Source organism: Fusarium phalaenopsidis (assembly GCF_050370095.1).
Source record: "Fusarium phalaenopsidis strain FUZ10S chromosome Unknown contig_32376, whole genome shotgun sequence".
Classification (NCBI taxonomy): Eukaryota; Fungi; Ascomycota; class Sordariomycetes; order Hypocreales; family Nectriaceae; genus Fusarium; species Fusarium phalaenopsidis.
In genome coordinates, this window is record NW_028145382.1 from 260,738 (window position 1) to 288,260 (window position 27,523).

General features: G+C 50.2%; 10 protein-coding genes across 10 annotated transcripts; 6 read left to right on the forward strand and 4 right to left on the reverse strand.

Moving 5' to 3' along the window:
- Positions 1–390: 390 nt before the first annotated feature.
- On the reverse strand, positions 391–1,318 carry LRP88_14698 (CFEM domain-containing protein; the record flags this gene model as incomplete). The annotated part of the gene is made up of 2 exons (XM_083251033.1): positions 391–824; positions 874–1,318. The coding sequence occupies 2 exons, from the start codon at positions 1,316–1,318 to the stop codon at positions 391–393; spliced, it is 879 nt and encodes a 292-aa protein (XP_083093068.1).
- A 1,704-nt stretch (positions 1,319–3,022) lies between these two features.
- Positions 3,023–4,312, forward strand: LRP88_14699 (chondroitin AC/alginate lyase; the record flags this gene model as incomplete). Its single annotated transcript, XM_083251034.1, has 2 exons — positions 3,023–3,942; positions 4,006–4,312. The coding sequence occupies 2 exons, from the start codon at positions 3,023–3,025 to the stop codon at positions 4,310–4,312; spliced, it is 1,227 nt and encodes a 408-aa protein (XP_083093069.1).
- Positions 4,313–7,151: 2,839 nt separating this feature from the next.
- Positions 7,152–9,052, forward strand: LRP88_14700 (acyclic terpene utilization AtuA family protein; the record flags this gene model as incomplete). The annotated part of the gene is made up of 2 exons (XM_083251035.1): positions 7,152–7,844; positions 7,913–9,052. The coding sequence occupies 2 exons, from the start codon at positions 7,152–7,154 to the stop codon at positions 9,050–9,052; spliced, it is 1,833 nt and encodes a 610-aa protein (XP_083093070.1).
- A 1,983-nt stretch (positions 9,053–11,035) lies between these two features.
- On the reverse strand, positions 11,036–13,236 carry LRP88_14701 (FAD-binding oxidoreductase; the record flags this gene model as incomplete). Its single annotated transcript, XM_083251036.1, has 7 exons — positions 11,036–11,911; positions 11,967–12,005; positions 12,061–12,145; positions 12,202–12,586; positions 12,652–12,807; positions 12,867–12,877; positions 12,944–13,236. The coding sequence occupies 7 exons, from the start codon at positions 13,234–13,236 to the stop codon at positions 11,036–11,038; spliced, it is 1,845 nt and encodes a 614-aa protein (XP_083093071.1).
- Positions 13,237–13,585: 349 nt separating this feature from the next.
- On the forward strand, positions 13,586–15,015 carry LRP88_14702 (Zn(II)2Cys6 transcription factor domain-containing protein; the record flags this gene model as incomplete). The annotated part of the gene is made up of 3 exons (XM_083251037.1): positions 13,586–13,657; positions 13,719–13,842; positions 13,901–15,015. 3 exons carry the CDS (start codon positions 13,586–13,588, stop codon positions 15,013–15,015), a joined length of 1,311 nt encoding a protein of 436 aa, XP_083093072.1.
- Positions 15,016–17,278: 2,263 nt separating this feature from the next.
- Positions 17,279–17,647, forward strand: LRP88_14703 (uncharacterized protein; the record flags this gene model as incomplete). The annotated part of the gene is made up of 1 exon (XM_083251038.1): positions 17,279–17,647. One exon carries the CDS (start codon positions 17,279–17,281, stop codon positions 17,645–17,647), a length of 369 nt encoding a protein of 122 aa, XP_083093073.1.
- Positions 17,648–19,675: 2,028 nt separating this feature from the next.
- Positions 19,676–20,190, reverse strand: LRP88_14704 (uncharacterized protein; the record flags this gene model as incomplete). Its single annotated transcript, XM_083251039.1, has 2 exons — positions 19,676–19,967; positions 20,021–20,190. The coding sequence occupies 2 exons, from the start codon at positions 20,188–20,190 to the stop codon at positions 19,676–19,678; spliced, it is 462 nt and encodes a 153-aa protein (XP_083093074.1).
- Positions 20,191–22,004: 1,814 nt separating this feature from the next.
- On the forward strand, positions 22,005–22,541 carry LRP88_14705 (uncharacterized protein; the record flags this gene model as incomplete). Its single annotated transcript, XM_083251040.1, has 1 exon — positions 22,005–22,541. The coding sequence occupies one exon, from the start codon at positions 22,005–22,007 to the stop codon at positions 22,539–22,541; it is 537 nt and encodes a 178-aa protein (XP_083093075.1).
- A 1,072-nt stretch (positions 22,542–23,613) lies between these two features.
- Positions 23,614–24,891, forward strand: LRP88_14706 (uncharacterized protein; the record flags this gene model as incomplete). The annotated part of the gene is made up of 3 exons (XM_083251041.1): positions 23,614–24,461; positions 24,518–24,788; positions 24,847–24,891. The coding sequence occupies 3 exons, from the start codon at positions 23,614–23,616 to the stop codon at positions 24,889–24,891; spliced, it is 1,164 nt and encodes a 387-aa protein (XP_083093076.1).
- A 692-nt stretch (positions 24,892–25,583) lies between these two features.
- Positions 25,584–27,404, reverse strand: LRP88_14707 (uncharacterized protein; the record flags this gene model as incomplete). The annotated part of the gene is made up of 4 exons (XM_083251042.1): positions 25,584–26,001; positions 26,131–26,511; positions 26,608–26,912; positions 27,126–27,404. 4 exons carry the CDS (start codon positions 27,402–27,404, stop codon positions 25,584–25,586), a joined length of 1,383 nt encoding a protein of 460 aa, XP_083093077.1.
- Positions 27,405–27,523: the final 119 nt, after the last annotated feature.

Consider the following 27,523-nt stretch of genomic DNA (forward strand, 5'->3'; position numbering starts at 1 on the left):
AGAACGCGCGCTGGTCATGCATTTTTTATCACTCAGCTACCAGTGACACTTTGATATGATTCCGGCATGCCTATGTTTCCTATTCCCACTGGATCATGTTGCTCTTCAAAGATAATAATACGCTAAAGTATAGATCTGACTTTTACGAGCGAAAAATAGCTGCAGCGCTATGAAGAGAAAACCTACATAGACCCCAACATATCATATGGACCCTCCTTTTACGGCTCTTCCTTCAACCCAGTGCAGTCACGACAGTAAGTCTTGCGGTTACGCCTTCCTGCGCAAGGTACAGCAAGTTAACGCGATGCTGATAATTGTGAGGACTCCACTAAGTACACCAAATCCTATAGCAACCTTGGTTTCCTGAGTCATTCCTAAACACACCATCAGTTACCAGCCTGTATTTCCAAGGGATTGATACTCACCCGTTTCCTTCTTTGTCCCAAACAGTGTAATAATCCACTTCCCTAGAACAAACCCCTCGGTAGAGCAGTAATCAGCCAGCATCCCCAGCGTAAGCTGAAACGCCTCGTTAGTGTCACTGCCTTCGTAGGGAAACCCAATACTGCAGTAAAGGTCTGCACGCTCGTACAGCTTCTGTGATGAGTAGAAGAACCGCGAGCCACCGCAGACGCACTCGGCCGTTGAGCACTGGAGGTACGCACCAAGGCCTGTCCAGATATCACCGTGATGACCTGGGCGTGCGGGCTTGCAGTTGTCCTTGTTGTCTTTGGGACTGTCGCAGCCGTTGAGAACCCAGCGGACGCATGAATCGAGGGCCTTGTACGAGCCGTCGGGTTTGTCAATCATGACGACCTTGCTGGCTGGTCAAGTAAGCATCTTGTGACGGATGACAGAAGATGGGGTTTTTACCGTCGAATGTGGGTGTAGCAGTCGGGGCTATGGTGGCAGTAACAGTCGCAGTGGTCGAGTAACTAAACTCAAAGTACTCAACCTCACAAATCGACTGAAACACATCCAAAGCATTATTGACGACAGACTCGCTTCCTTTGGGACAATCATCCCGGACGCATTTCTGAACATAGTTGGCACCGTCAATAAAGTTCTTGCCGACAGTATTCTCAGAGCAGACACAGCCATAACTCCAACAACTCAAGCTGTTGTCGACTTGGGCAATGCAAGTTCTAGCGCACTCTGGAAGGTCCTTGTAGGCAGATGAGGTTTGGGCCTTGGACCAGGTTTCGCCAGAGTTGAGGGCTAGTGCAGGAAAGACCAAGGTGAAGAAAAAGAGAGCTTGAAGGTGCTGTGAAAGGCCATGTTGTGATACAACAGAAGAGAAGCCAAGCATAGTGTTCATGTTGTGGTACAGGGAGAGTAAAGATGATCGCTTCAAGAGGGGTAACACCAAGCGGTCACTTGGGCCTTTTTCTCTCCAACCTGCGTTCTTCTAGATTTCTCCAGATTCTCTCGCGATATGCCTCACTGAGGCTGAAAATCTCTCCAAGTTGCCTCACGGTTCGCAATTCCATCAATTGAGCCCCAGCTGAAAATCTCGTATTCTGCCATGCCAGTCGGTTAATACAAGATGTGTTCGCTACTGGAAGCAAACGGGCGACGACTATTCCCAAGGGGATGAACGCCCGGCATTAGCGTCTGAGCGTCGGGAGTTGCCTTGCATAAAGGCTGTTAAACTATTGTTTTTTTTGTGGTGGTGGCTATGGCAGCCTCACGGGAGAGCCTCGCGACCACCTTTAGATGCGGTATGAGATAAGGGTACTTAATTGTCTCGGAACTCTAAGAAACCTCTTCAATAACAAGATTATTTTATCAGATTCTCCTCCTTCAAGATTAATCGGCCATGCCTTTGACAAAGAGACTTTTGGTGCTGATCCTCGTGGCGCTCTTCGCCTCCAGCGTTCACGCCGCGGGCGAGTCAACGACTGCGGTTTTCTCTGGAAATATCACGACGGCAACCAGTACCTTCCCAGCGTCAACTGGTGCCACCGCAACAGCAACAGACAGAAAAGTTCTCTTCTCTCTCCCATCGCCGCTGCCCAAGAAAAAAGGTATGCCGGCATTCACTCCCTGAGTCTTGACCCCTCTAACACTAGGTCTACAGATCTCCCTCAGCCACCCAACGTGCCGAGTAAGTAACCGGCGCCCCTCTGTTAGAACGCCCACTAAAAACCACAGGGAAGAAAGATATAGAGTACAGGTTCCTGGCCCTGATTGCCTTCCCTGCCGTCATCGGCCTCCTCGTGCTAGCATGGACTCGCTTCCGACTGCCAACCTTTAGTCGTTGCCCATGCTGGCAGTGCAGGCTGGCCATTCCGCATTTCTGCTGGGCGCCAGGCAACGCGACGATTCACTGCTGTGTGCTTTGCAGAAGGTGTGAAAGCCACACGGTAAGGCGTGCTGGGATTTAGCCCAGGCAGAGTTGAGTTGGTGTGATGGGGCTGGAGGTTGCGATAAGAGTTGATGGAGGAGGGGTCGGCTAGCCAGCCACCAAAACGCCAAACCGTTAGCATCGTGGTGACTGACGTGGGCAAGTTCTATTGGGTAGAAATAGCAATAAAAAGCCTGGAAATTGATTGGTTGCCCTGATTAAGCATAAGTTCTTGCGGCGAGTGACTTGACTTTCCCCTCCCAATCTCCCAATTCTAAAGCGTTGTCCCCCTCTTCAGCGGAACTACGGAGGATTACACGGCCAACTCCCCGGATGTCAAGCGGAGCTCGGGTGCGGGTCAAGGACCGGTCCGGGGATCGTGACGCAAAAGGTAGCAGCTCTTGACGATCTCTCCTCATATGTTGATCCTTTAATTTGCGGGTGCTACGCTGTTGGAAAATGTCCCCTTGATCTTCTCCGACAGTTTTGCCGATGCATCCCGTTTCCGGAGTGAAACGCGGTCTAATTAGTATACCTGAATCCAACAACCATGAATGCTTGAGGGTAGGCTCATTATTAAAGTAGCCGGAAGCTGCCACGCTTTCGCATTAACACTCCTTTGATATAAGCCATTCAAACTTTTTCACATCTTTCTTTCATATTCGTGTCAGAACCATGAAGATTTCTTTGTTAGCCGCTGCTGGCATTGTCGCATCTGCCGTGTCAGCGCTGCATCTACGCCATGGACCTGTTATCAGAGCTGTGGACAGAGCCTCCAGCACATTTGCCCACCCAGGACTTCTCCATTCTGAAGCAGACTTCCGCCGCATTAGGAAGTTTGTTGACTCTGGTGAGGCGCCTTGGTCAGATGGCTGGGAAAAGCTAGTCGCACGTGCAAACCCAGACTACCAGCCAAGTCCTCAGGAGATTCTTGTCAGAGGCAACAACCCGGACCTCCCAGAGAATTACGCTCTGCTGTATCGGGATCTTGCTTCAGCATACGCTCTTTCTATCCGTTGGAAAATCACCCAAGACCCAGACTTTGCCGAAGCGGCTGCTCGCATCGTCGATGCCTGGGCTGCAAATCTCACAGATATCCAGGGTAGTTCCGACAAGTTCTTAGCTGCGGGCCTTTACGGCTACCAGTTTGCAAACGTGGCAGAGATTCTCCGCTCTTATCCCGGCTGGAACGGCCTCGAAGCAGCAACTTCTATGCTCCTTCGCATATTCTATCCTATGAACCGACGCTTCTTGAATGAACATAATGGTGCCGATATCGACAACTACTGGGCAAACTGGGATCTTTGCAACATTGCAAGTATGATGAGCATCGGCGTCCTAGCCGACAATCATACCATCTGGGACGAAGCGATCGAATACTTCAAGCACGGCCAGGGAAACGGAGCTATTGAGAAAGCCATATGGTCTATTCATACAGAAGAAGGGACTGGCAAGAAGTTGGGACAGAACCAGGAAGCGGGCAGGGACCAGGGCCACGCCACCCTTGACTTCGCCTTGCTTGGGGTGATTGCACAGCAGGCCGATAACCAAGGTGAAGACCTGTTTGGATACTTGGAAAATAGAATTCTTGCTGGGTAAGCCTCCTTTCATTCATTATCAATTACTACAGCGAGTGTGAGCTGACTATGTAATCCTAGAATGGAGTATGTATCCAAGTACAACGTTGGCGAAGATGTCCCATTCTCTACCTATGTCAACGCGGTGCACGGGACGCAAACCGAGATTAGCAGTTCCGGCCGTGGCACTATCAGGCCGATGGCGGAACTCTTTGTCGCTCATTACGGCTCTATTAAGGGCCGTGATGTTAAATGGACTAAGGCCTACCGGGACCTTGTCCTTGAGAAAAGTGGTGGAGCTGAAGGCGGAGGAGGCGACTATGGAACCACGAGTGGCGGTTATGATCAGCTTGGTTTTGGAACACTATTGCATCGCCTCGAGGCATAAGAACACGATGCAGGCATAGTTTGGTGAACCGGTGGAATGTAGCCTTATTATATCTTGTTTATTATGACGAATTTTAAGAGCCTCACTAGGGTCTTTTAGCTAATAAACTATATAACTAAGATTAATGATCCGCATAGAAGTCTACAGTTGCGGCCAAGGAGTCCCTATGAAATAATCAGGCTTCTCTTACATAAAACGCCGAACTATTAGCATCATAATAACTAATATCGGCACGTCCTATTAGAGAGAAATAATAATAAGAAGACTAGAAATTAATTAATTACTCTAATTAAGTATAACGTACATGATAAGCATGCGCCGCAGGCAAGTATGCGCCGCACTTTTCCCTCCTGCACCTAACTTTTCATTTGATCAATTGATTTCTTAACCACCAAATATGTCAGACCTAAATACTGAGGCTAGAACCCTTCTCGCTCTTTAAGCCCTCCAAAATAACCTAAAACTTAGCGTCCGACGCGCTATAACCCTCTATAGAGTCAATAAGCGACGGCTACATTGCCGTAAGTAAGGCATTTAATCCCGATGTAATTGGATCCCCTAATCGCGCCGACTATCTAATCTTAAAGAACAAATCATTATTTAGTTTATTCTCGACCTAGATTCACGAGGATTCCCCCCCCGACTGCGTGGTATAAAAGAAATAGCTAATTAATTACTTACTGACCGCGACGCGCTACTAGTTAGCACGCGTTAGGCTTTAAACTTCGTTAGGCGATACCTAGAGCTTAAGACGTGTTTTTTTTAGAAATATAACTATTAGAGAGCTAAATGCAAAGATCTAGCTATTATCCATAACTAGTTTACGCTTATGGCGAATATAATCGCGAAGTATAGCATCTAATTAGAGGATATCTATAATATTAATAAGACTAGCTTTATAATAGGCATAATTTAGAATGGAATAGTTATTATGGGCATAGATAAGCGTGGAAAGCTAAAATCAGTATAGCCTAGTGAGTTGGGGGAAAAAGGTGCTAAGCCATTTTGGGCCATTAAGCAATTTCCTATACGTAGAAAAAGGTCAGAGACCAGTTGCCTTCGGCCATCAGCATCATCATCACTGTCATCATGGTTAATGAGAAAGGAGCAACTTTTGGGCTCTTTCTCTGACCAAATCTCCGTTACTATTAATTGATTAATTGCCCTTACTATTTTATATTGTGTTTGCCTCACCGAGAAGTGTGTGGGATCCTTCTTCAGAAGTCTTTAAGAAAAGTTACACGACCATACAAACTGGCTGTGGTTGGTGTGTTCTGTTCCTCCAACAAACTAGAAATCGGGAATAGATTATAGTCATTTAAGCAATTAATGCGGAAGGCTGGCCGATCCCGCCGTTTATCATCGGTGCAGGCCAATATCACCTTGCCAACTAGTATCGAGAAAGCAACCTCCCGGGCGATTAAGCTATTACAATGACCCAAAATGGCTAGACTAATAACGAGACCAGTCTCGAGTGGCTTAAGCACTTTGACCGGTGCACAACCAATCGATCAATTAGTTCTTATCGTCTCTTAATCCTTAATGGCCACGAAAGTCACCACTCAATCGAATTCGAGAGATATTGCTAGGATAATAAGATCATCCGGCTTTATATGCCTCCCTATTTGTCTCACCTACTTTAGCCCCTTGACGTTAGGTGCTTCAGCGTGCTTAAGAATGCTTACGGCCGAGAAATAGAGCATCTAATTAGATGCTCTATTACCCACGTTTCAAAGACTAAGTTCTTCCTGGCCTTCTACGCCGCATTTTAGGCCACTATAACAGAAAAGAATATTAAGTTAGCCTTTAGAGGGGCCGGGCTTATTCCTCTTAACCCGGAAAGTATCATCTCGAAGCTTAATATGCAGCTACGGACTCCAATGCCTGCCGAGGAGGAGGCTAAACTATCGACCCCTTAGGTCTCAAAGACCCTAAAGACTATGCTTAAGGCTTAATCTTAGTTAGAATACCTTAAGAGACGAGTTAAAAGGCATAAAAGCAGCTCCCCAGAGTCAATTCTAGAAGCTATATAGTCTTCTTCTAAAGGAATAAAAATAATTATATATAAGGTTACCTTATTAAAGGCTAGGGTCAAAGACCTAAAATAGGCAAATGAGATACTAAGCCGGCGCCGGAGGGCAAAAAGGACTAGACTATAGAAAAGAGGGGTAATAACGGTAGAGGAAGGAAGGCAAGCAATTAATTAGATGGACATTGATGCGCAGGTGGTGGCTAAATCGTTAAGGAGTGGTGGCCTAGGGAGGTCAGCGCGATCGGGTATTCGGCATTATGGTGTCTACGGTAAGCCTAGTCATAATATAAGAACGTGTCAGGTAGTGATTAAGATGTCTGGGGAAGAGTATAGTGAGTAGTATGGATTAGTTAAATAGTTTATGGTGTTTTTATTGCGATTTTAATCATAGAGGTTAGGAAAAGTGCGGCGCATACTTGCCTGCGGCGCATGCTTATCATGTACGTTATGTCCTTATTAGGTTTACCCTCCTAATCTTCTAACTCTGAAGTATTATTCTCCTCTTAGGCGGAACTATAGAGGATTATACGGCTAACTCCCCGGATGCTAAGCGGAGCTCGAGCGCGGGTTAAGGATCGGTCTTAGGTTCGCTCACCTCCGCTAAACCCCCACCAGCAATTGCCGACCGTCTACTCTGGTCGGAGCCCCACGATATCCCTCTCCGACACCCCACAAAGTTACGTGCCAGTTGTGTTTGATAGTTGGGATTAATGTATACTTAATTCTGCCTGCTCCTTATGTACCTCATTGCCAGAATCAAGGACTCATTACTGATTGAGCTCAGAAGCAGGCGACCCCTCGGACAACATGACCCCCAACAACACAGCCGGCAGCGGCCCCATCACTATCGGATCCATCTCTGGCTATTCCGGAGATCGGCTGGACGCGCTCGCCCGTATCCTTAGTGGTCCCATCCAGGTCGATGCAATTGTTGGCGACTATCTGGCTGAGATGAACCTGACATGGCGGCAAGCGGAGATGACTCTGGATGAATCCAGGGGCTACGATCCCACTTTTATCGACACTCTGCGACTGGCAAAGGCTCAGCTTCGCCGACGAATCGATCATGGCACGTTTCCTAAGATCGTGGTCAATGCTGGAGCCCTCAACCCACATCAGCTCGCAGTTGCAGTGCATGAGATGCTCACCTCCGAATTTGGGGATCGCGGTGCGGCACTCAAGATCGCCTACGTGACCGGAGACGACATCCTCGGGATTGTGACGGAGCCGACAACCAAGAAAGCCATCAAACACCTGAATACAGACAAAACATTGGACAGCTGGCCGCACGAGCCAGTCATTGCCAACGCATATATTGGCCAATCCGCGCTCGTCGCAGCACTCCAAGGCGGCGCTGACATCGTGCTGGTTGGAAGAACTACTGATGCTAGCAGCACACAGGCTCTAGCTTCGTGGTGGTTCGGCTGGCACCAAGATGACTACGATAATCAAGCCTTGGGATTGGTTACCGGCCATCTCATTGAGTGCGGAGCCTATGTAGTAAGTGTCACCGACTATGGAAGACCTCTGAGCCTTGGGAAGTTGACTTGTTCTTTTCATTTCATTAGACCGGGGGAAACTTTTGTGGCTTCAAACATATCGGGTCACTTCTCGGCCTGGCCTACCCCATTGCCGAGATCTATGATGATGGGCATGGTATTCTGACCAAACAACCTGGCCAGAACGGCCTGGTGGACATCAACACGGTTCGCAGCCAGCTCCTCTACGAGATACAAGGTCGATATTACTTCAACCCTGACGTGATCGCGGACCTCTGCTCCTTGAAAGTTAGCCAGGAGGGACCTGATCGAGTCCACATTAGCGCGGTCAAGGGCCTTCCTCCCCCGCCGACCTTGAAAGTTGCCATCCAAGCGGTCGCTGGCTACCAGGCCGAGATGCTAGTGTATGCTATCGGGCTAGACATCGAGGAGAAGGTGCAGTCTTTCGAGTCACAGCTGCGTGAGGACCTGGAACATCAACAGGGCCGCGAGCCACTGCGAAAGTTAGAGGTCCAGCTCATCGGTGCTGCAAAGCAAAACCCCACCTCGACCAACGCGGCGACTGCAGTCATCAGGGTATTCGCTCAAGCGGCAGAAGCAGAGCCACTCACGACTCTCAACTTCCAGCAACGTATAATGCAAAACCTCGGCCAGGCATTTCCTGGCTTCACTCCAAACCTGGAATACCATCGTACTACGGTACCTCGGCCGTATTTCACCTACTTTCCTGGCTTGATCAGCCGGTCCGAGGTTACGACCAAGGTTCATTGGCTAGGATCGGAAACCATTCAGTCAATATCTTCTGACCAGGCCAAAATCAGCAAACAAGATGAGGTGCGCCAGGAAAATTACGAAACAACAGACCCTGTCGACCTTGCTGCGTTTGGCCCAACTGTTGCGGTTCCTCTAGGCCACAAAGTCTTTGCGCGGTCTGGAGACAAGGGCTCCAATGCCAATGTTGGTTTTTTTCCGCAGGACACTTCTCAAGAGGCATGGGACTGGCTCCGATCGTTTTTGACAACCCAGAGACTTCTTGAGCTTCTAGGTGAGGATGCCTTTGCTGTTTCGAAAGTGGAGAGGATTGAGTTCCCCAATTTACGGGCTGTTCACTTTGTCCTGTTCGACATGCTGGGAGGGGGTGTGGTTGAAACCTCCAGACCAGACAGTCTTGCAAAGGTAAGAGATCCCCTGATCTTCCCTTGGGGGTAAAATATCTTCGTCTCGTCAGACCTCGTCTAATAGCAGTGTTATATCAGGGTATCGCGGAATACTTGAGAGCAAGGGTCGTTGATTATCCAGAGAAGCTTTATACTCAGCCAACAATCTAAACCTCCTAGGACCGTTGCTGAGTCTCGCAGCTTCTCCCAAAGTTTTTCTTCTTACCTGGTTGACCTAGATAGCATGGTGTTTATTATGAATCCAATGGCTGTCGTTTGTGGGTAAACCTGGAAAAATGCCCTTGCCAATTCGCCGTGATCCTGTGTTGAAGCTGGTAATATCCTACCCCACGAACCAAAACATGTGGGAACCTCTTGTGCCGCGAGCTTCAAATCCCGAATGCCGTTGTGTGGTACCCCATTGAAGCCGAGTGGGGGATAGCCGAATGTGGTGAAACCCGACCCACCCACAATATGTGACGGTGCGCGTCGACATTAAGCAGTAAAATGTACAGCGTGTCATCATTTAGTGTGTAACATGGCGCAGGTCTGTTCAAACCTTTCCAAGAATGCTCTTGTAGCATCACTTCTACAGCATCTCCTCTTTGTGTTGGCATATCAAGACTCGGACTAGACATGGCCGAGATCATTGTGACACCTGAACTCTTTGCCACATTGGTTGGGAAAGTGGCTGTTGTCACAGGTAATCAATTCGCTACCCTCCAAAAGAAGATAAACTCAAGATTCGCGCTACTGACCGAGAATCCGTGCAGGAGGTTCGGATGGCATTGGGTCTAATGTTGCTAGGCAACTGCTCTGTGCAGGAGCTCGGGTTGTCGTCGCAGACTTGAACGATACCAAAGGGCTTGGCCTGGTAGACGCGCTGAAGAAAGCAGAAGGGAACCAGCAACGGCAGCAAAACATAGTCTACAAACATGTCGATGTGTCAGACTATGATTCTATCCTCTCATTGTTCAAGTACGCCGTCCATCTCCACGGCAAGGTAGATATCGCCATTCATTGTGCTGGAATCACCGAAATCCCTGGATGGTTTGACCCGACCATCACGTTGGACATCATCAGCAAGGTGCGTGGCCAGGCCACTGTCCGGAGTGTCTTCTTGATTTATGCTAATATCTTTGGTTTGAACCCCAGCCGCCATCGTCCAGGGTACTCGACGTCAACCTATACGGTACCTTCTACTTTACTCAGATAGCACTGGCCGCCATGGCACACGGTCGGCAATCAGGGGAAACAGCCTCTGACAAATCCATCACGCTGTTTTCTTCAGTTGCGGGATTCAAGGAGTCGCCAGGATTATTCGCCTACTCAGCCAGTAAGCATGGTGTCATGGGTCTTATGAGGTCCCTTCGAGGATACTTGCCTTCGGCCTTTAACGTCCGCCTCAATGCGGTCTGTCCCTGGGCAACAGACACGCAAATGTTCGCCAACATTCGCGACATGTGGGTCAGAGAGAGTTTACCATTGAATACTCCCGATCAGGTTGCACGTATTGTTGTGCAGTGCACTGCAGACCAGCGCATTCATGGCAGGGCTGTATATGTCGCTGGGGGGAGGGGCTTCGATATCGAGGAGGGCATCGATCGCTTAGAACCGGGATGGATGGGCGAGACCCAAGCCAGGGACCTCGCCAAGGGTCAATCAGTTCTTGGCACTGTAAGCATGCCCGCCGTTGGGTCGACTCTGATGAGATTATTTACTGATCCGGCAATATCTAGGGGTCTTCTTGGACAGCAGGAAAATAACATGGTGAAGTGTCATTGAGCGCCCTGTTGCCACTCCACGAAGGATGGCTCTGTCCGTCACCAGAGAATAGAATAGAATGCTCGATCTACACCAAAAGAGTATCAGGAAAATACACCAGGCATCCATTTTAGTCTTCGTTATGGGTTAAAAGGTTAGGGGAAGTGATTTCAAGCTCGTGGCAATATAACGATAATCCCTACGTGAACAGGCTTGGAGCCTCCTATAGCATTTTGTAAACTATTCTAGCTCTATCAGAATGTCTAAATTGCTAGAGTTTACTGGAAGATAGAACATCGCTGTCCGTGTCGGGATTGGTCTTGTTCTCCACGTCGGTCGTCCACTTTTGAGCTTGATACCTAGATGGCCACACTCCGCAACGCCCAGGTGCCAGGATACCGGCAGGATCAAGTGCGTCTTTCAGCTTTGTGTTGAGCTTTGCCGTTGCGTTGTCGTTCCATGAGTAAGTGCCCATGACTCTATCTTGGAACATGAGGTGCGTTCTGTACTCGCCATAACCCTCTTTGGCAGCATCATCAATCATGTCCCTCATGCACTGAATAGCCGCATTTCGAGACTTGGGATTGCCACGATCATAGACGATGTTGACAATGAGGTGCATCTCTCGCAAGCCGATGCAGTAGGCCGGGAAGATGTCAAGTCCGGCCTCTTGGTGACGCTGCTTGGCGATCTTCAGAAGCTTCATGGCATCCCGTTCTCGAATAGAGGCCACCGGGCTAAAAAACACATGACCGCCATTCGGAAGCCAATTAAGCCAGGCTAGCTCGTGAAGGTCCGGTATGCCCGAGGCAACTCTATGACGGGCCCAGAAGTAACTGTCCTCTGGGATCGTGGCCGGATCGATACAACGGGCCCCAGGTACCTTTTTGAACTCGCTGTCGATAACTGCCAGCTTCTGCTTCCGAATATGCTCCGGGCCGTAGGCGGTACCATAATAAATCCAGGCGCAGTCACCACATGGGAGCTTGCGAAGCTCGCGGCGGATGATCTCCATGGGAATAGCTCCCTCTCCTTGATAGTAGTCAGTGCGCGGGAATCCAAGCGCAGCAACTTCTTGGATGCAATGCTTGAGCTGCGCAACATTCTCGAGAACATTGGATATCCTCAGAGGACGAATGATTTCGCACTGAATTGTTAGCCGCTTTGGCATATCAACGTTTGTACATGAATGGGCTTCTCACCAACTGAGCTAGATCCTCCTCTCTGGGGAACGTATACATCTAGGCATGGTAAGTGACACAATCCGCGGAACTGAAATAGCCGATGCGAACTTACATAGCTTTCCGAGCCACCGGGATTCGGCATCAGAGTCATGCCCATCTTGGTCACAATCCCAAGATTGGACTGAGAAAATAACCCGCTGGTAACACGTCAATGCTAGTCCGATGGGCGTGGATCCATGGGGGGAATGCATACTCATGTAGAGGTCCAAATCCATAAGGAAAGTTCTGCCATGTGGTAGAACCGGGCATAGCGCCCATCCCAGTCCGTAACAGTTCGCCTGTTGGAAGCACGACCTCGAGCCCAGAGTGCATACCCCAATGATCTCCGTAAGGCGTGTATCCCACACCGCGATCGAGGGTGTTGCCGAGCACGGAGCCACCACCAAGGTCGGGCACGTCAATCCACATGTGTTTGTACCCGCGTTCTTGAATAGCCTCATACAAGGCATAGAATGACACGCCCGGCTCGACCAGACAGGTGTAGTCGTCAGGGTTGATTTCCAGAATCTGGTTCATTCGCTTACCAAGATCAACGACAACGGACCCTCGAACCCGGGGAGCCGCACCGCCATATCCCACTAAGAATCAAGGTCAGACTCTGATGCTCCAGGATACTTTTGGGGCTTGAGGGAGAGCCACATACAGTTTCTACCCATAGAAATAGGGTAGATTGGAATTGTGTGCTTGTTAGCCCACAAAACGACGGTCTGAACCTCGGCTGTGTTTCCTGGGTACACGGTGGCTGAAGAGACTGTGTCCTCAGTTTCGAGAAGGTTGAATGCATCGTGAGTATTGGGATCTGTTCACGGACACTGTCAGGAAAATGGAGTCGCAAGCCGTCTACCTGGTAACACGCACGCTCCATGTACCTGTAAACAAGTTAGACTCTCAGAGGTTGATTATTTGCGGGGCAAGGAGGGGAAGAAAATACTCACCATCCATCCACCAGGGGCTGATCGTTGAGAACAACATGGTGTTTCCCGATCTGAGCTCCAAGTTCACGAATGGCCTCGTCGAACGCCGCAGGAGAGATATCTGGTGGAATAGCAGGCGGATGAGCTCTCTCGGTGGGAGCCTCCTTGGTTTGGTTCTGGTAAACTCGCGACTTGGACTCGCGCGCCTTGCCCAGTAAACGTTCCGGAATGCCAGAATACCGTTCGCTCAGAGTTGGGGGGTCTTGCAGAGCATTTTCAGACCCAAGGCTCGGAGAGCCGCCTTGCTTAGACATGCTGGTGATCAACCTCCTCGCAGTGCTTGATTCGGAATTCAAGACTCATGGCAACCACTCTTTTCTTTAAAGTCTGCAGAATTCCGAAGGACGGCATTCCATCCATTACTCGCTGCCCAATGTGGGGGTTTCCCGACTTGCTATGGCCGAAAGGAGTGAATGTGGGATAACGTTAAGCGCGACAAAGTACCGAAGAAGGGAGCTACCTACCCCTCATTCTCCTGATTTGGCATGCTTTCCCCGGATTTTAGACTGGTTTACTCCCCCTTGGCGACGCTGCGAGAGCCCCAGGCTTCGCTTTTGCTGTACAAAACTGGCTAGTGCAGTTGTCCGAATTAGTTATTTCTTCATGGCGCTAGAAAATGTATCAATAGACATTAGTAGCATTGAAAACCTCGGCTTTTCTACCCATCTCTGCGGGGTGAGAGGAGAGACCTCCGGCCGGATCTCTTGACACCACGCACTTTACACCTTTGACCAAGGCAATGGAGGGAGAGAAGCAGAAGGAAAGCAAGCATTCATGTGGTCAATGCGACGCTTCCTTCACTCGATTGGAGCACCTGCGGCGCCACCAGACGATGCATACCAGAGTCAAGGCTTTTACCTGTGTGTTTTGCTTCAAGGATTTTGCTCGAAGGTGCGTCAAGCCCAGGCCAGGACACAGTTTTGCTCTCCGCTGCGCTGCGACTGATCCTGGCAGCGTCCTGGAAGAACTTGGAGCGCTCTGACGTGATTCATTCCAGCGACGTCCTCCGTCGTCACTATCAGAGCTGCAAGCTGGCGCGGCGGGCGGATGCCGCGTCGAGTGGGCTATCTCGTCGCGTCAATCGCGCTTGCAGTGCTTGCAGGCAGTCAAAGCTCAAGTGTTCCGGGCAACAGCCTTGCCAGAGGTGCGACAACCTGGGTCAGGGGCATCTCTGCCGCTTCACGCTGCGAAAGCACAGAAATGCAGATGATGTCGAAGCCAATGTGGCGAGGAACACCACGTTAGCGCCTGAGGCCGATGGACCACCTGTGAGCAGTGGAGTCGATGACCAAGATGGCCATGCCGTTGCAATGGAGGTGGTTCAAGGCGGATCGGTCGACCCGTCCATCCATGGCCAGTGTCTCCAGACAGGAACACCGATCGCGGATGAGCAGACTTTAGTGCCCGCACGTCTTGAATGGGTGTTTGAACCGGGCGACTCGGCCGTCGACATGATATCTGACCAGGCCACTGGCACCGGTGCCAGGCAGCTCCATCTCCTGGCAGGCCCTTCCATCGCCAATGCAGCAAGCAACACCTTCAACCCCTCCGACTTTGAGCTTAGTAGCCCCGGCATGTTCCTTGACCTCGATCTCCTTGACTACGGCATCCTCGATAGCTCTCTGATGATGCTCGACGACCGCGGCCCGACAGGCTCAGTAACCACAGTCTCGGCCAATGAAACAGGCACCACTCCACCTGACCATGACGAGCGTCGTGGCACCGTCACTCATGATCTACCCAAGGGAATGCGGCTTATGCGGATATCACCCCTAGACGCGCATAGAACACAACTGTTACAATACCTACAGGAATCGCCTCTCGGTCAGCGACGCTGGGACCGCTGGCTGAGCACCGAAAACATGAGCCGCTACCTCAATGCGTACTTCAGCTTCTTTCACCGACACACGCCACTTCTTCACTTGCCCTCCTGGAACATCTCTACCACCAGCACCAGGCTCCTGTTCTCCATGCTGTTGATGGGTGCCATGTACTCCGAAGATCTCAATTCGCAGAGTGCCACCGACAGATAACTCTGTCAAGTGGCCCAGACCTTTGCGTGGGATACAGACCCCGGCTTGGCAACAGGCCCGGCCCTTCTTGATACCATCCAGGCAGTGTACATAGCTACCCTTGTCGAGGCATTCTACTTCCCTGCCAAGCAATACCTCCCGACAGTCGACACCAAGCGTCTTCTTGCCGAGGCGAGAAGATCGGGCCTTTTCAGCCCCAACCGTGCCCTCAAGGAACCCTGGAAAATGAAATGGTCCCAGTGGTCTGTTGAAGAAAGCCGGAAGAGGTTCGTCGTCCCCACCACTCTTGCCCTGTCGATTGCTTCGAGACTCAAGCTGATTTGCTAAGGACTGCATTTATCTTGTACCTTTTCGACGCCATCCAGACCATATTTTTTGATCAACACCCTGATGTCCAGCTGCATGAGCTCCGTTTGCCGCTCCCATGCGACGAGAGCATCTACTCGGCCGAGACCGAGGAAGAGTGGAGTGAGATGTCCACCGAGGCCCAGGACTTGGCCAAAGTAGAATACCCGGTTTTGTTGGCTCTCTTTCTTTCGCATCGGCCGATTGAAATAGAACTCAATCTAAGTGTCATGGGTGCCTTCATTGTGCTTCATGGTGAGCGTCGACGACCCAGCCGCAATACCCCGTACATGTATTCATATATTGCCAGGTATACTACTCCATGTGTGGGAGCAGCAGAGAATTCACAAACAAGATGACCCAGCCGACGTACCGGACGACGCCGAGAAGAGCATGCGCGAACACTTGTGGGTGGCTCAAGGCCAGGCCGCCGACAATGCGCTGCAGCTATGGCTCAGGCAGTGGAATAAAACCGTGTCTAGGCCAGCGTCAACGGAGTCCTACGGGCTCTACAGGGACAGAGCGCTGGTTTACTGGTTCTTGGGAAACCTTATGAATCAGTGTCCCGGCCCAGACGTTCCGAAGAGCCCTGCGCCCTTAGTCGACGGCCAGTGGAGGATGAAAATACCTAGTCTTCTCAGGCGGCTAGCGATCTTGGTAGATTCTGGCCAGTTGAATAGTACGAACGGTGCTGTCACTTCTATTGTTCGAGAAGTGTTGGCATCCCAACTAGAAGGCTTAAACAAAGGCGTTAATGCCAATGCTGGGGGTGAAAGCATGGATACAATAACGATGAGGTACATTATGAGGAAAGATGAGAAGTAGGGTAAGGGCAAAAGTTTTATGCTGTGAGAAGCTGGTTCGCGACTTTCATCCGCTCTCATCGAGAGCATGGCTTCACCCTGATATATAAATACACGCAAAATGTGCAGTGCTATTGCTAGGGCACCCGAAAAGGGGTATTCTGTCGTCCGCTGGGTCGGGCCCTCATCTCTGTTTTTCCACTGGGGTTTTATGTGTTAAGATGAGCATTGACCGGTGTCGAATGCTGGTTCAAAATGTGGCGGGCGGCGTTCCGCCGGCTCACTCAAGTTATCGCCGAATGAGGGGGCGGTCATTTGGATCCCACACCATTGCCAAACGCATCATCGTCCTGCCACATGAATATGTGGGGTTGGCCATTCATTTAGGAGACTGAAAACCCCCTGGTCAGTAGCTGGACCGAACCACGCTGGATCACGCCTCATGAACAGACTGGCAATATGACATCTCAATCTGCCACTCATCATCTTCAGAGCAGGGTTCTTGTCAGCGCATCAGGAACGCAAATCCCGGCCATTGGCCTGGGTACCTTTGAACCTGGCTCTGGGGAGAAAGATCGCTGCAGGACGGCAGTGAGGGAGGGAATTCTGACTGGATATCGTCATATCGACACTGCAGCCTTTTACGGATGCGAGGAAGAGGTTGGCCAGGGTATTCGAGACAGCGGTGTGCCGAGAGAGGACATCTTCGTTTGTACCAAGTTGCAAGTTTGCCCGCCGTTCTCGACATGGCGGTGCATAAGCTGACCCCCTGTGCAATTTAGCTGGCAGCAGTATCACCATCCGGAAGATGTGGCCAAGAGCCTAGAAGAGAGCCTGCGCCGGCTTAGTCTTGACTATGGTAAGGGCCACCCATGTGACATTAGAAACGATATGATATCGAACTGAAACGTCAAAGTCGACCTTTACCTCATGCATTGGCCGTTAGCCTTCAAAAGAACGGATGACTATGAAGTCCTCACGAAGTCAGATGGCAAGGTGAGCTCGCATATCGACGTTATTTCGCCGACTTGAACTGCTAATCCGACTTTCCTTTGTCAACTCAGCCCATAGTGGACGCGGAGCTTTCGGCGAACCACCAACCTACGTGGAGAGCGATGGAGGAGCTGGTACGCTCGGGCAAGGCAAGATCGATTGGCGTATCGAACTTTACCGCCGCACAGCTGGCCAAGCTTCTATCCTTTGCCGAGATCAAGCCTGCGTGCAATCAGGTGGAGGCTCATCCTTGGTGGCCTCAAAATGATCTTCTCGAATTCTGCAACGAGAATGGCGTTGTATTTGTCGCATACTCTCCCCTTGGCAGTCAACCAGGTGCCATGCATGCCGTGGAAGCGAGGCTTCTCGACGACCAGGATGTGGTAGCTGTTGCCAAGAAGAATGGAATTGAACCGGCGCAGGTGCTCATTTCGTGGGCCTGTAATTCGCTCCGCTTTCCTCATCGCAACTCGCAGCTGTACATGGACTAACTACGCCATAGTGCAGCGAGGGACGGTTGCGATACCAAAGTCTGCGAGCCCCAGTAGGATCAAGGCAAACTTCCATGGTATGTTGTACAGTATTCATACCTGTGTCGACCATGTTCGCTGGCTAACGCAGTCCCGTTTGGGTGGACACAGTGACGAAGCTTGCTGACGATGACTTCAAAAGAGTTGACAAGATTGTTGTCAGAGATCCTAGCAAAAGAAATCGGTTTGTAGACTTTGACGGCATTTGGGGCACTTTTCAGTTCGCCGGCCAGGAGTAGACTCGCAGTGAAAGAGTATGTGACCACGAGAGAGGCAGTCGACATAGCTTTCAAAGCAACAAAGGCTCTCTCCCTCTTTCGCTCATGTTTCAGGCGTCATTGGCAACGGGTTTAGTTTTCAAGTTCAAACAAATCATTCTCCTCAAGTATGCCAACCAAAGTATATTAAATTCCTCTCGCGATTTGGCAATCTGATCCGCGATGCTTGGGTAATTCGAGCTCGGCCACCGCCCTATGCTCTCCCTTGGATTGTATTTGGGTGGATGGTATCACGGTATTTCCAGAAATCGAGCAGTCGACCTAGCCTCATGTCCCTTTTGTTCATCCCCCTTGTTATTGGTGATCAGTCAGAGCATATTATATGCATATTGCCTGATGTGTCTATGGCATAGGCCTCTACTCGCCTCTCAGAAATCCCTGCAAGGCTCCCCATAGCGTCTCGTGGCTATACTCCTGCAAAAGCCTTGGAACGAACGGTCTGCGTTGAGACTTGCCTTCGGTGCCGAATGTGGTGTCCTCGTCCACTGCGTGGCCAAATACTTGGAAATTTCCTGTGCTATTCTCCGACCACGTATTCCACCCCGGTTTACCATCGTACGCAAAATTGATAATAGCCAGAGCAAAGCCTCTCGCAATCTTTACCTCGGCTGCGGAAAGGTACTCATTGTAGTTCTGAAACAGAAAGGCGACGTCAAGCACATGGCTCGCCTTGCCTTGTAATGGTCCGGGGAAAGGATTCGGAGCATTGAAATGGTAAAGGTATCGTCCTTTATTACGAGGCCATCCTTGCAGCGCAATGCCTGTCGGGGCGTAAAATCCGACGTCGGTGAGCAGCGAAACAATCTTGGTGAAAGCCTCAGTATCCTCATCATGCTTGCTGATTCGATAATCGGAAAGTATTGAGTCAGTAAGTCGCGGTTGATGATCTAAAGATTTGGATAGAGATTGGATGAATTGACGGGCAATTTGCTGCTTGCGGGCTACCAAACCGCCGCTCATGATATAACCCTAGGAACATGCCAAATCAGCTTTGTTCAATGTCTCAATCTTTGCGTCCTACACTGTTGCATGGTTCATATGTAGGCAGCATTAGGGACATGGAAATCTTACATCTGCCTGGCAGTCTCCAATCAACAAGTCCTCGCACCAAGCTTTGCCGGGGATGCGGTCCACCGCCCCTGCGTCTTGAACGTCTGTCGACGAGACCGCGGCTCTGAAGAGGTCACCATCGATGACAGGTCGGTTGGGGATACTTCTTGGGACCTTTTCGATCATCTCCTCGGACGGAATTGTGCGTAGCTTCTGAACCCGTTCCTCGGCGCTCAGATTGTCCAAGCCAAGGGAGCTGATTACCTTTGCGTAGGCAACATCTGCTTCCTCGGTAGAAATGGGAGCCATAAGCAATGCGTGACCTCCCATACTGACCACTCGACGGAATAAAGCTTCTCTGCTATGGAGCAAAAGGGTTGCGGAAACTCCTCCACAGCTTTCGCCGATCGCGGTGATATTCTCTGGATCTCCGCCAAACCCAGCGATGAACTTTCGAATCCAGAGAAAGGCATTGATTTGATCTTTAATACCGTAGTTTCCATGAGCCCCAAACTGTTTCATTTCCGATGACGTTAAAAATCCAAACGTGTTGGTCCGATAACTGCAAGAATTCAGCAAATGTCCGCTTGACAGCATACGGCATCGCTAGCTACCAGAGCTGATGCCGATGGCAGGAAGATGCAGGCTTTCCGGGGCCTTCTTACTTGATTGAGACGCCAATGAAAGGCTTGTCGCTTTCTATGCCGAGATTGACCAGCTTGCACATGTCAGTTTGAGGCCAAAAGTTAGCCCCGAACAAGAAGCCCCCGCCATGGATCCAGACCAGCACTGGCAAGTTCGTTTGGGCTGTCGCGTCACTCGGGACAACGATGTTCAAATTCAAGCATTCCATGTCACTTTGTTCGGGGATGTCTCCTGCTACGGGCAAGGCTTTCTGAATCAATCGTTCTTGCTCAGTTTGCAAAGCATCCGGCACCTGTGGGCAAGCTGGCCTGTTGAATGGTCAGATGAAGCGAGCTGCAAATATGCAGGGAAGCCTACATACCCGAATTTGGTTGCGTTTTCTACTACTTGTTCAAAAAGCACAGAATCTGCGAATCTTTCCTTGACAGAAGCATACTTGACCCCGAGGAACTGTATCACCTGGTGGTTGGCCTTGACACCAGTAAGCTTGCCAAGCAATTCGTGGTGAAACGTGGCCGTATTGGTAACCATTGCTGTTGGATGAAATGGCCGAGGACTCTTCAACTTTGAGGGGGGTACAGTTATTGAATTGACTAGCCTCGGGTATAAGAGAATGGATCGAGCTTCCCTGAGTAATCCATCTTTATAAGTCGAGTTACTGTGGAAATGGGCTTGATGCGGGGTTTGCTGTATCAGTTTGGCTTCCTTTGGCGTTACTGGTAGACATGATGACAACGGGATTGTCCACATCGGTATCCCACATCCTCGGGGCGTGCCTGGAACGGCTCATACCATGTAGTCAGGATAGCTCAATGCAGTCACTGTACCGAATCAGGCTGTCTATGCAGTTGACACCAAAAGTCACTTGAGATTGGTATTTGGCCGTTTGATGTACTAGATGAGGAGCAAGCGTGTTCCTGTCTGTCTGGTGAAGAGGATTATATTCGTATTTGGCCTACGCTAGATACAAGGGACATTTCTGCTCCCTCTCAATTGTCATCAGGAGCAGTAGCCATATCCAAATGGATACATATGTTCCTTTTGTAGTATTGAAGCCCGAGAATGAGCTGACATGTAGCCCAGTCGTTACAGAGTGTGACGCCAACCTGAAAGATTTATCTCCTCGCCAGGCTGGTCGGCTCTCCGGTTGATCATCCGAAATGTAACCAGACTTCCTGCCGTGAGAGCGATGAGCAGGACTTGCAGTGCTATAACGGTGTAAATCCCGGGGTTATAGAATGATGCATCTTGGGAACGATCTTCTGGCTTTGTTAGCCCATTGAGGGCCGGGCTTCAACTATAATAAAGAACTGTCAACACACCATAGCATCATGTAAAAGGGGCTCGACGTTATGAAAAGCTTTCCTCCCTCCTGTCTGAGCACCCAATGTCCCGGGAGCCGATATCCAGCAACCATTCATTCGGAATTTCCCCCGCCATCCGAGACAGCCCAATCACAATCATCACGCATTTCCCCACATGAAAGTACAGGGTAGATAGATTGTCATAACGTTAGAGCTTGTTCCCACCAGACTCCCCTGCAGGGTCGACTCTGGTCAAATACTCGACACTACCTTGACCTCAGGAATTCTTCATCACATACTCAGCTCCATCATACCATCTTGTCGTCGTGGCTTGACGTGTACTCATGATGGCTGTATCCACTCAAAACGTTCCGCTCCGCATCCTTGTCATTGGCTCCACGGGACACGGAGGCTCATACCTTTGTGTCGAGTTGGTAAACCGTGGTCATCATGTCACTGGTCTTTCCCGGAACCCAGAAGAGCTAGGGAGGCATCCCTTATACACCCCGCTAGCTTTCGATGTCGTCGAGGCCAACTTTCTCGATCTAGTCAATGTCTTAAAAGGTTACGATACAGTAGTCAAGTACGTGGTCCCAGCTTTGCTTTCGAGAACAACTAGGCAGTTCAGCTCCAGCATGGGTAACGGCAACACTCAGCTAACCAACGCTGTAGTGAATTTAGTCCACACTCTCAGGGACAGGGCGCTCTCACATACAGTAATACCCCAGCCCGAATAAGGAACGCCAAGCGCTGACCAACAATCAAAGTGCCGTTTGTCGAGATCACTAGGAAGATTGTGAGGGCTGCAAAACTTGCAGAGTTGCCTTATTTTATCATGGTAGGGGGCGCCGGCAGTCTTGAGCTACCTGAAATCGAACCACATCTCGCTGCTGGAGAATCGGGCTATTTCTGGAGAGCAGTAAGCACATTATTTGCCACCTGACAGTCCATTTTTTCATGCATAATCACTAAGTCGTGTTATTGCCATTTGACCACTAGTTTCGTCAGGCTTTCGCAGATTCCGAGTCGCATATTCAATACATGGAAGAGAGATTGGGCCCCCTTGGAGAGGGTCTCCGCAAGCTTCGTACTGCCAGGCAGAAAGTCTTCAACGGCACCGCCACGCCCCAAGACGAGGCCTTCATGCGAGAATACCTCGACAACTGTTTCAAAGGAGATTACAGCCAGACGTTTGTGAAGGCTGCCCGTTTGACCTGGATGTTTTTCGAAGGCAGCAACACCTGGAACTGGTCATACGTCTCTCCCCCTGCCAGATACCGGCCCTGTGCTGGAGGTGAGACTTACACTGTTAGCTATGATAACCTGCCGTTGGACGACAAGCCGAGGCCAGAACATTACCAGGGCTGGTACAAGGACGACCAGAAGGATCTTGAGGGCAGGCTCAGAGGTATCTCACTCATCGACTTCTCCAGGGCGATTGCCGACGATGTCGAGGCAAAGTTTGGGCTGCACCGGCACTGGACCGCGTCGACGTCACTGGCGGACGACACCCCTTATCCTAGCTACATCAACTTTGATCTCGGTGCGCAGCCGCGGTCTGTTTATGAGAAAAAGTAGAGGCACTAACATAGAGAGAGTAGCATTTCATAGGTTACGCATTTGTGTATGAGCATATCTTATCCATATTGTGCAAGCTTCGATGAGATGAACAGATGATGGCATGATTATTTCAGACCTTCCAAAAAAGAAGGGCATGGCGTGTCGAATACACTCCTCTGGCTACTCAACATATGTTTCATGCCCCTTCCTCTGGACCACGAAGAACTTTGAGTTCGCTGAGTCGCTGGTGAGCTTCTGTGACCCACCACTCGGGACTGGCTTGCTGCCGGTTGATACCTGTACTAATTCGGGAAACGAACTCGCCCACATTGAGACGGGGAAGAAGATCGGCATATCCACCCATCCTTCCATCGAGTTGACCCCGACCCCCACTCAGCCACTACTCAAGATATTTTGGGCAAGACTTGTGACCCATGTGGGTGCCGAATACGGAATCAAGGAATGAATCTTCTCGGGGTACAGGGCAGCAAACGCTAAGGCCAGTTTTTCACCAGTAGACTCCCCCAAGAAATGCACTTTGTCGACCTCGAGTTTAGTTAGCAATCTCGCGGATAATGGTGTCGAGTCTGTATTCATAGTTCTTGTACGCTCTGTTGGCTTCAGGACAGCTTGGGGTCGTGAGTACGCAACAGCCAGGACGGCGATCCAACCCCAACCCCCTCCCCAAAAGAGCTTCCACTTCACATCCCCCACATGGCCTGTTCTTCGGTATCCCACATCGTCAAAGTCCAGACAATGGATGACATATAATTGTGTGATCCAAGTGCTGCTTCCAGCAACAATACGTTTCCATTTTCCACGATTGCAAAGAGTACTCAAGACTCAAGGCAGCATATAGTCCTCCCAATATTGACAGGTTGAGAGAGTTCGTCAAGGCGCGGATTCCAGCATGGCAAAGGAAAAGAATAATGAGCTGAAGAAGGTCAGTATATTGGGCATCCCTCGGCATGAGAGCCTTATAGAATACTCACTGGTTCGATCATAGGTGATTGTGGTTGGGACTGGCCCATCTGGGCTGGTCTTGTCCCTTTTGCTGGCCAAACATGGAATTCAAGTCGAATGTCTCGACATGTCCCCAGAGCTAGACAACCGACCGAGAGCTACGCATTACGGGCCTCCCGCAAATCGCGTGCTGGCCAGGGCCGGACTGCTTGAGAAGGTCCGCCAGCACGGGATTGAAGTTGGGGGTGCACGCTGGAGGAAACCCGACGGTACCGTGCTGGCCAAAGTATTGAACAGCAGGCTGGGAGACAATCCGGATCGCATCTCGTGCTTGCCGCTCAACCACTTGTGCAGACTAGCCCTCGAGGACTTGGAGAAGGAGCCTCTGGCTACCATCAGATGGAACCACCACGTCGATGAGATCCGGCACGGAGACGAACAAGCCACTGTCATTGTTAGCACGCCAGAGGGCGTGAAGGAGCTCACAGCTGACTATGTGGTCGGGTGTGATGGTGCAAACAGCATCATCCGCAGGCAGCTCTTTGGAAAGGAATTCCCTGGCTATACTTGGGACTTGACCATCATTGCCACAAACGTAAGGCCCAACTTGCATCGGTTACTTCTCATGACAAGGTTCGACAAGACTGACTTGAAGCAGGTATATTACGATTTTGAAAAGTATGGTTGGGTTGACTGTAACTTTGTTATTGATCCCGAGAACTACTTCATGGCGGCGCATATCCAGAAGGACGGATTGTGGCGTGTTAGCTACGGCGAGGTTCCGGGCTTAAGCCTCGACGAGTATAAAAAGCGACAGCCCTCAAAGTATGAGGCAATGCTTCCGGGAAATCCCAAGCCTGACCGGTATAAGATCACCAATTTCAGTCCATACAAGGTTCACCAGAGGCTCGCCCAAAAGATGAGGGTAGGGAGATTCCTGCTAGCCGGGGACGCGGCTCACCTTTGCAATCCCTTGTAAGTTCATCTCTTATAGAAACGGTCGGATTGCACGTCTGACAAGTTGTTCAAAGTGGTGGCATGGGCCTCACCGGGGGCTTGGTGGATGTCGGCGATTTGTTCGACTGCCTTGCCGGCATTCACGATAACCGAGCCACTGCCGATATTCTCGACAAATATGACCATTTTAGAAGAGAAAAGTACAGGGAAATCATCAACACGGTATCCGAATCCAATCTCAAAAGAATGAAATCGGATGCGGACGACATGGAAGCGAACGACCCCGGCCTTGAGGCGATGCGTAAAGCGGACAAGAGCGACCAAGCTGCCATCGCATTTCAACTCGTAAGTTATTCTGAATTGGGTCCCTACACTTGAGTCTCTTCTAACAGGGAGTCTTTAGGGTGTTCTTGGGCTGGCACACGACATGACTCAATACTACAATTGACCTGAATGGTAGACACGACGTAGTTTGAGGCAAGGCGGCCTTCTGTTGATTCTTCATATTCATTCTCCTTGGCGTATGGATTTCGTAATCCCCACCTGATGAAAGGGGCTGTGTGGAGGGACCTTGATTGTCTCTGGGTGACAACTAGGCCTTTGGCGTTGTTGGCCTGCCTTAGGCGTCTCACTGGAGAAGTCTCGGGGGCCAGTTATATAGTCCTCCATCCCCGCTTTCAAGATTGAAATGTGTGATGATATTGGCTCTAACAGACTTTGGTCCATTAAACGTGCCTGTCGGGTTTTTTCATTGGGGTCAGACTGAGCCTCAGTCATTCATCTAGGTGTGATATTTCCTCTATACCCATGACTCCAACCTCTTTCATCACTACCAGACCCATCTGTGGTGATTTTGAAGTCTTCCTGATAGAAGCCCCTCACCACGCACCCATCTCCCATAAATAAGTGCGGCCATCTACCTAGGACGTTGGATGCCCAGACTGGACTTGGCTCTGGCTGGATTGGGACTGACTGATCGACGGACTGAGTAGGGGCCCATGCTGATCTGGAGGACTCCGTAGTATTAGTATCAGGCACTGTCTAATTAGATACCTGATATGACTCTAACATCGCTGTAACTACCCCTTAAGGTATATTCAATATCCTCGTGCATGTAGCCTATGACCCTGAAGTTCTACACTAGACAACATCTCTTTGCTTGAGATTGATCCACATCTCCTGCTGTATGCACATCCAGATTGTGTAGAGCTTCCAAGGCCGCTCCTTGTTGACCAGGTCGGCATCAAATTGGCCAACAAACTGAGCGACGTACTTATTCATCTCCACAGTAGCAATGTTCTTTCCGATACACGTCCGAGATCCATAACCAAAGGTGGCAAGCATCCCGTCCATGTATTTAGCCTTTTCAGCGTCCTCCAGCCAACGCTCGGGTCGCCAAATATCTACATCATGGCCAAAAACCTCCTTGCTACGGTTCATTGTCCGTGGACTCATGCTAGCATGAGCTCCCCCTGGTATGAAGTACTTGCGAATGGTGATACCGTCCGCAGGAACCACCCGGGGAAGCTGAAAAATGATGCTGGGGTGCAGACGAGTGCTAGAATTTGGTCAGCCACCATGACAAAACTCTGTGGTGATGCGGATGTAATTTTGTCTGCCTCTGGCACGTGAAGACTCTTGCGATCAGAGACATCTTGCGGCAGGAGATGGGAGCATACATGCTCACCTTTCTTTGACAACGGCTTGTAGCAGTGGAATTTCCACACAGTTACTATAACTGAGGGCATTTGAAGTTATGCCGTTTTGCGCGCAATATGAGTCAATGTCTCGCTGAAGCTGTCGATACTTGTCGGGATTGAGCAGCAGATAACCTAGACAGGCTTTGATCCCAATACTTGTTGTATCAGCACCTGCGCCGAGGACATTTGCTGCTTCAGAGAGCACATCTGCATGGCTGATTGGTTCTCCTCTGTCCGTCTTGGCCTCGAAAAATTGTTGCAACATATCTCTTCGCTCGCTGTTGCCTCTAGCTCGGCGCTCCAAAATCCTCTTGTTCACTTGGGCCAGAAAGTTTGGATAAGCATCGACGTTGTCTTTACCAAGGTACCTGGACAGGAACTTTGCTACCGGGTTTCGTATCCAGCTATCACGCAATGCTGTGAGCAAATCGGCAAGCTATGTGCTTGGGCAAGTCAACACTTACAAGGTTTGTCCAGGGATGTAGCCCAAGTTGCCCATGTTGACGAAGGCTGTCAGGACGGAATCCATGATTCCATCCTTATCTTCACCAGATTTGACAAAGCCGAAAGGCTCTCCAAATCCGAGCTCACCCACGACATCATATGCAAAGGCAGAAACCCACCAATCCAGGTTTAATGGTTTGCGCCCTCGAGCCAACTTGTGGAACTGTATCCAGGTCTCGTCGGCGACTTGCTGGATGAAAGCCTCGGCTGTGAGTACAGATGACAGCGAATATGCCTGGGCCACCTGACGCCTCCGCTTCGCGTGCTTGGCAATGTTTGTCTCTGCAAAAAAGCTGATTGACTTTGTTTTCGATGGGTTCCAAACGTGATACCTGCGGTCGAAAAGTTTTAGTCATTGTGGCCTGCTCGTGGCAAATGTTCAGTCTACGCATGGTTTCCCATACCAGTCAGTCTATGTGTAATAATTAGCATTGTCGATGGGCAATTCAGAATAACGCGCATCATTGGGCGTACTTACTTTAGGTGCGGCCCTGGAGTAGCTATAAAGGGCCCGGAGAGCATCGTGATCGACAAAGCTGACCTCGTTTGGTGCTATGCGCACAACAGGTCCGTACTTCTCATGGAGCCACTCAATGTCCTTGTGCCAGTTGCCTTGGTAGTATCTCCAGATCTGCCACCCTCGTGTGAACTTGGCAAGGAGAGGGCCAGGTACTTTGGCTAAAGGAGTAAGGAATGCCTGGTACAAGCGAGAGATTATCAAGCCCAGTAGTAGGAGACGTAGAAGCGAAAGTCCCATTGACAGCCGCGCAAGGTCTGGCTGGCCATTCAGAAGCACTTGGATCAATGCCATGTTTTTAAAGTGGCCGTCTATTGTGATAGGTTGTCGAACAGAGCCGGGTCTGAAAAGAAAAGAGA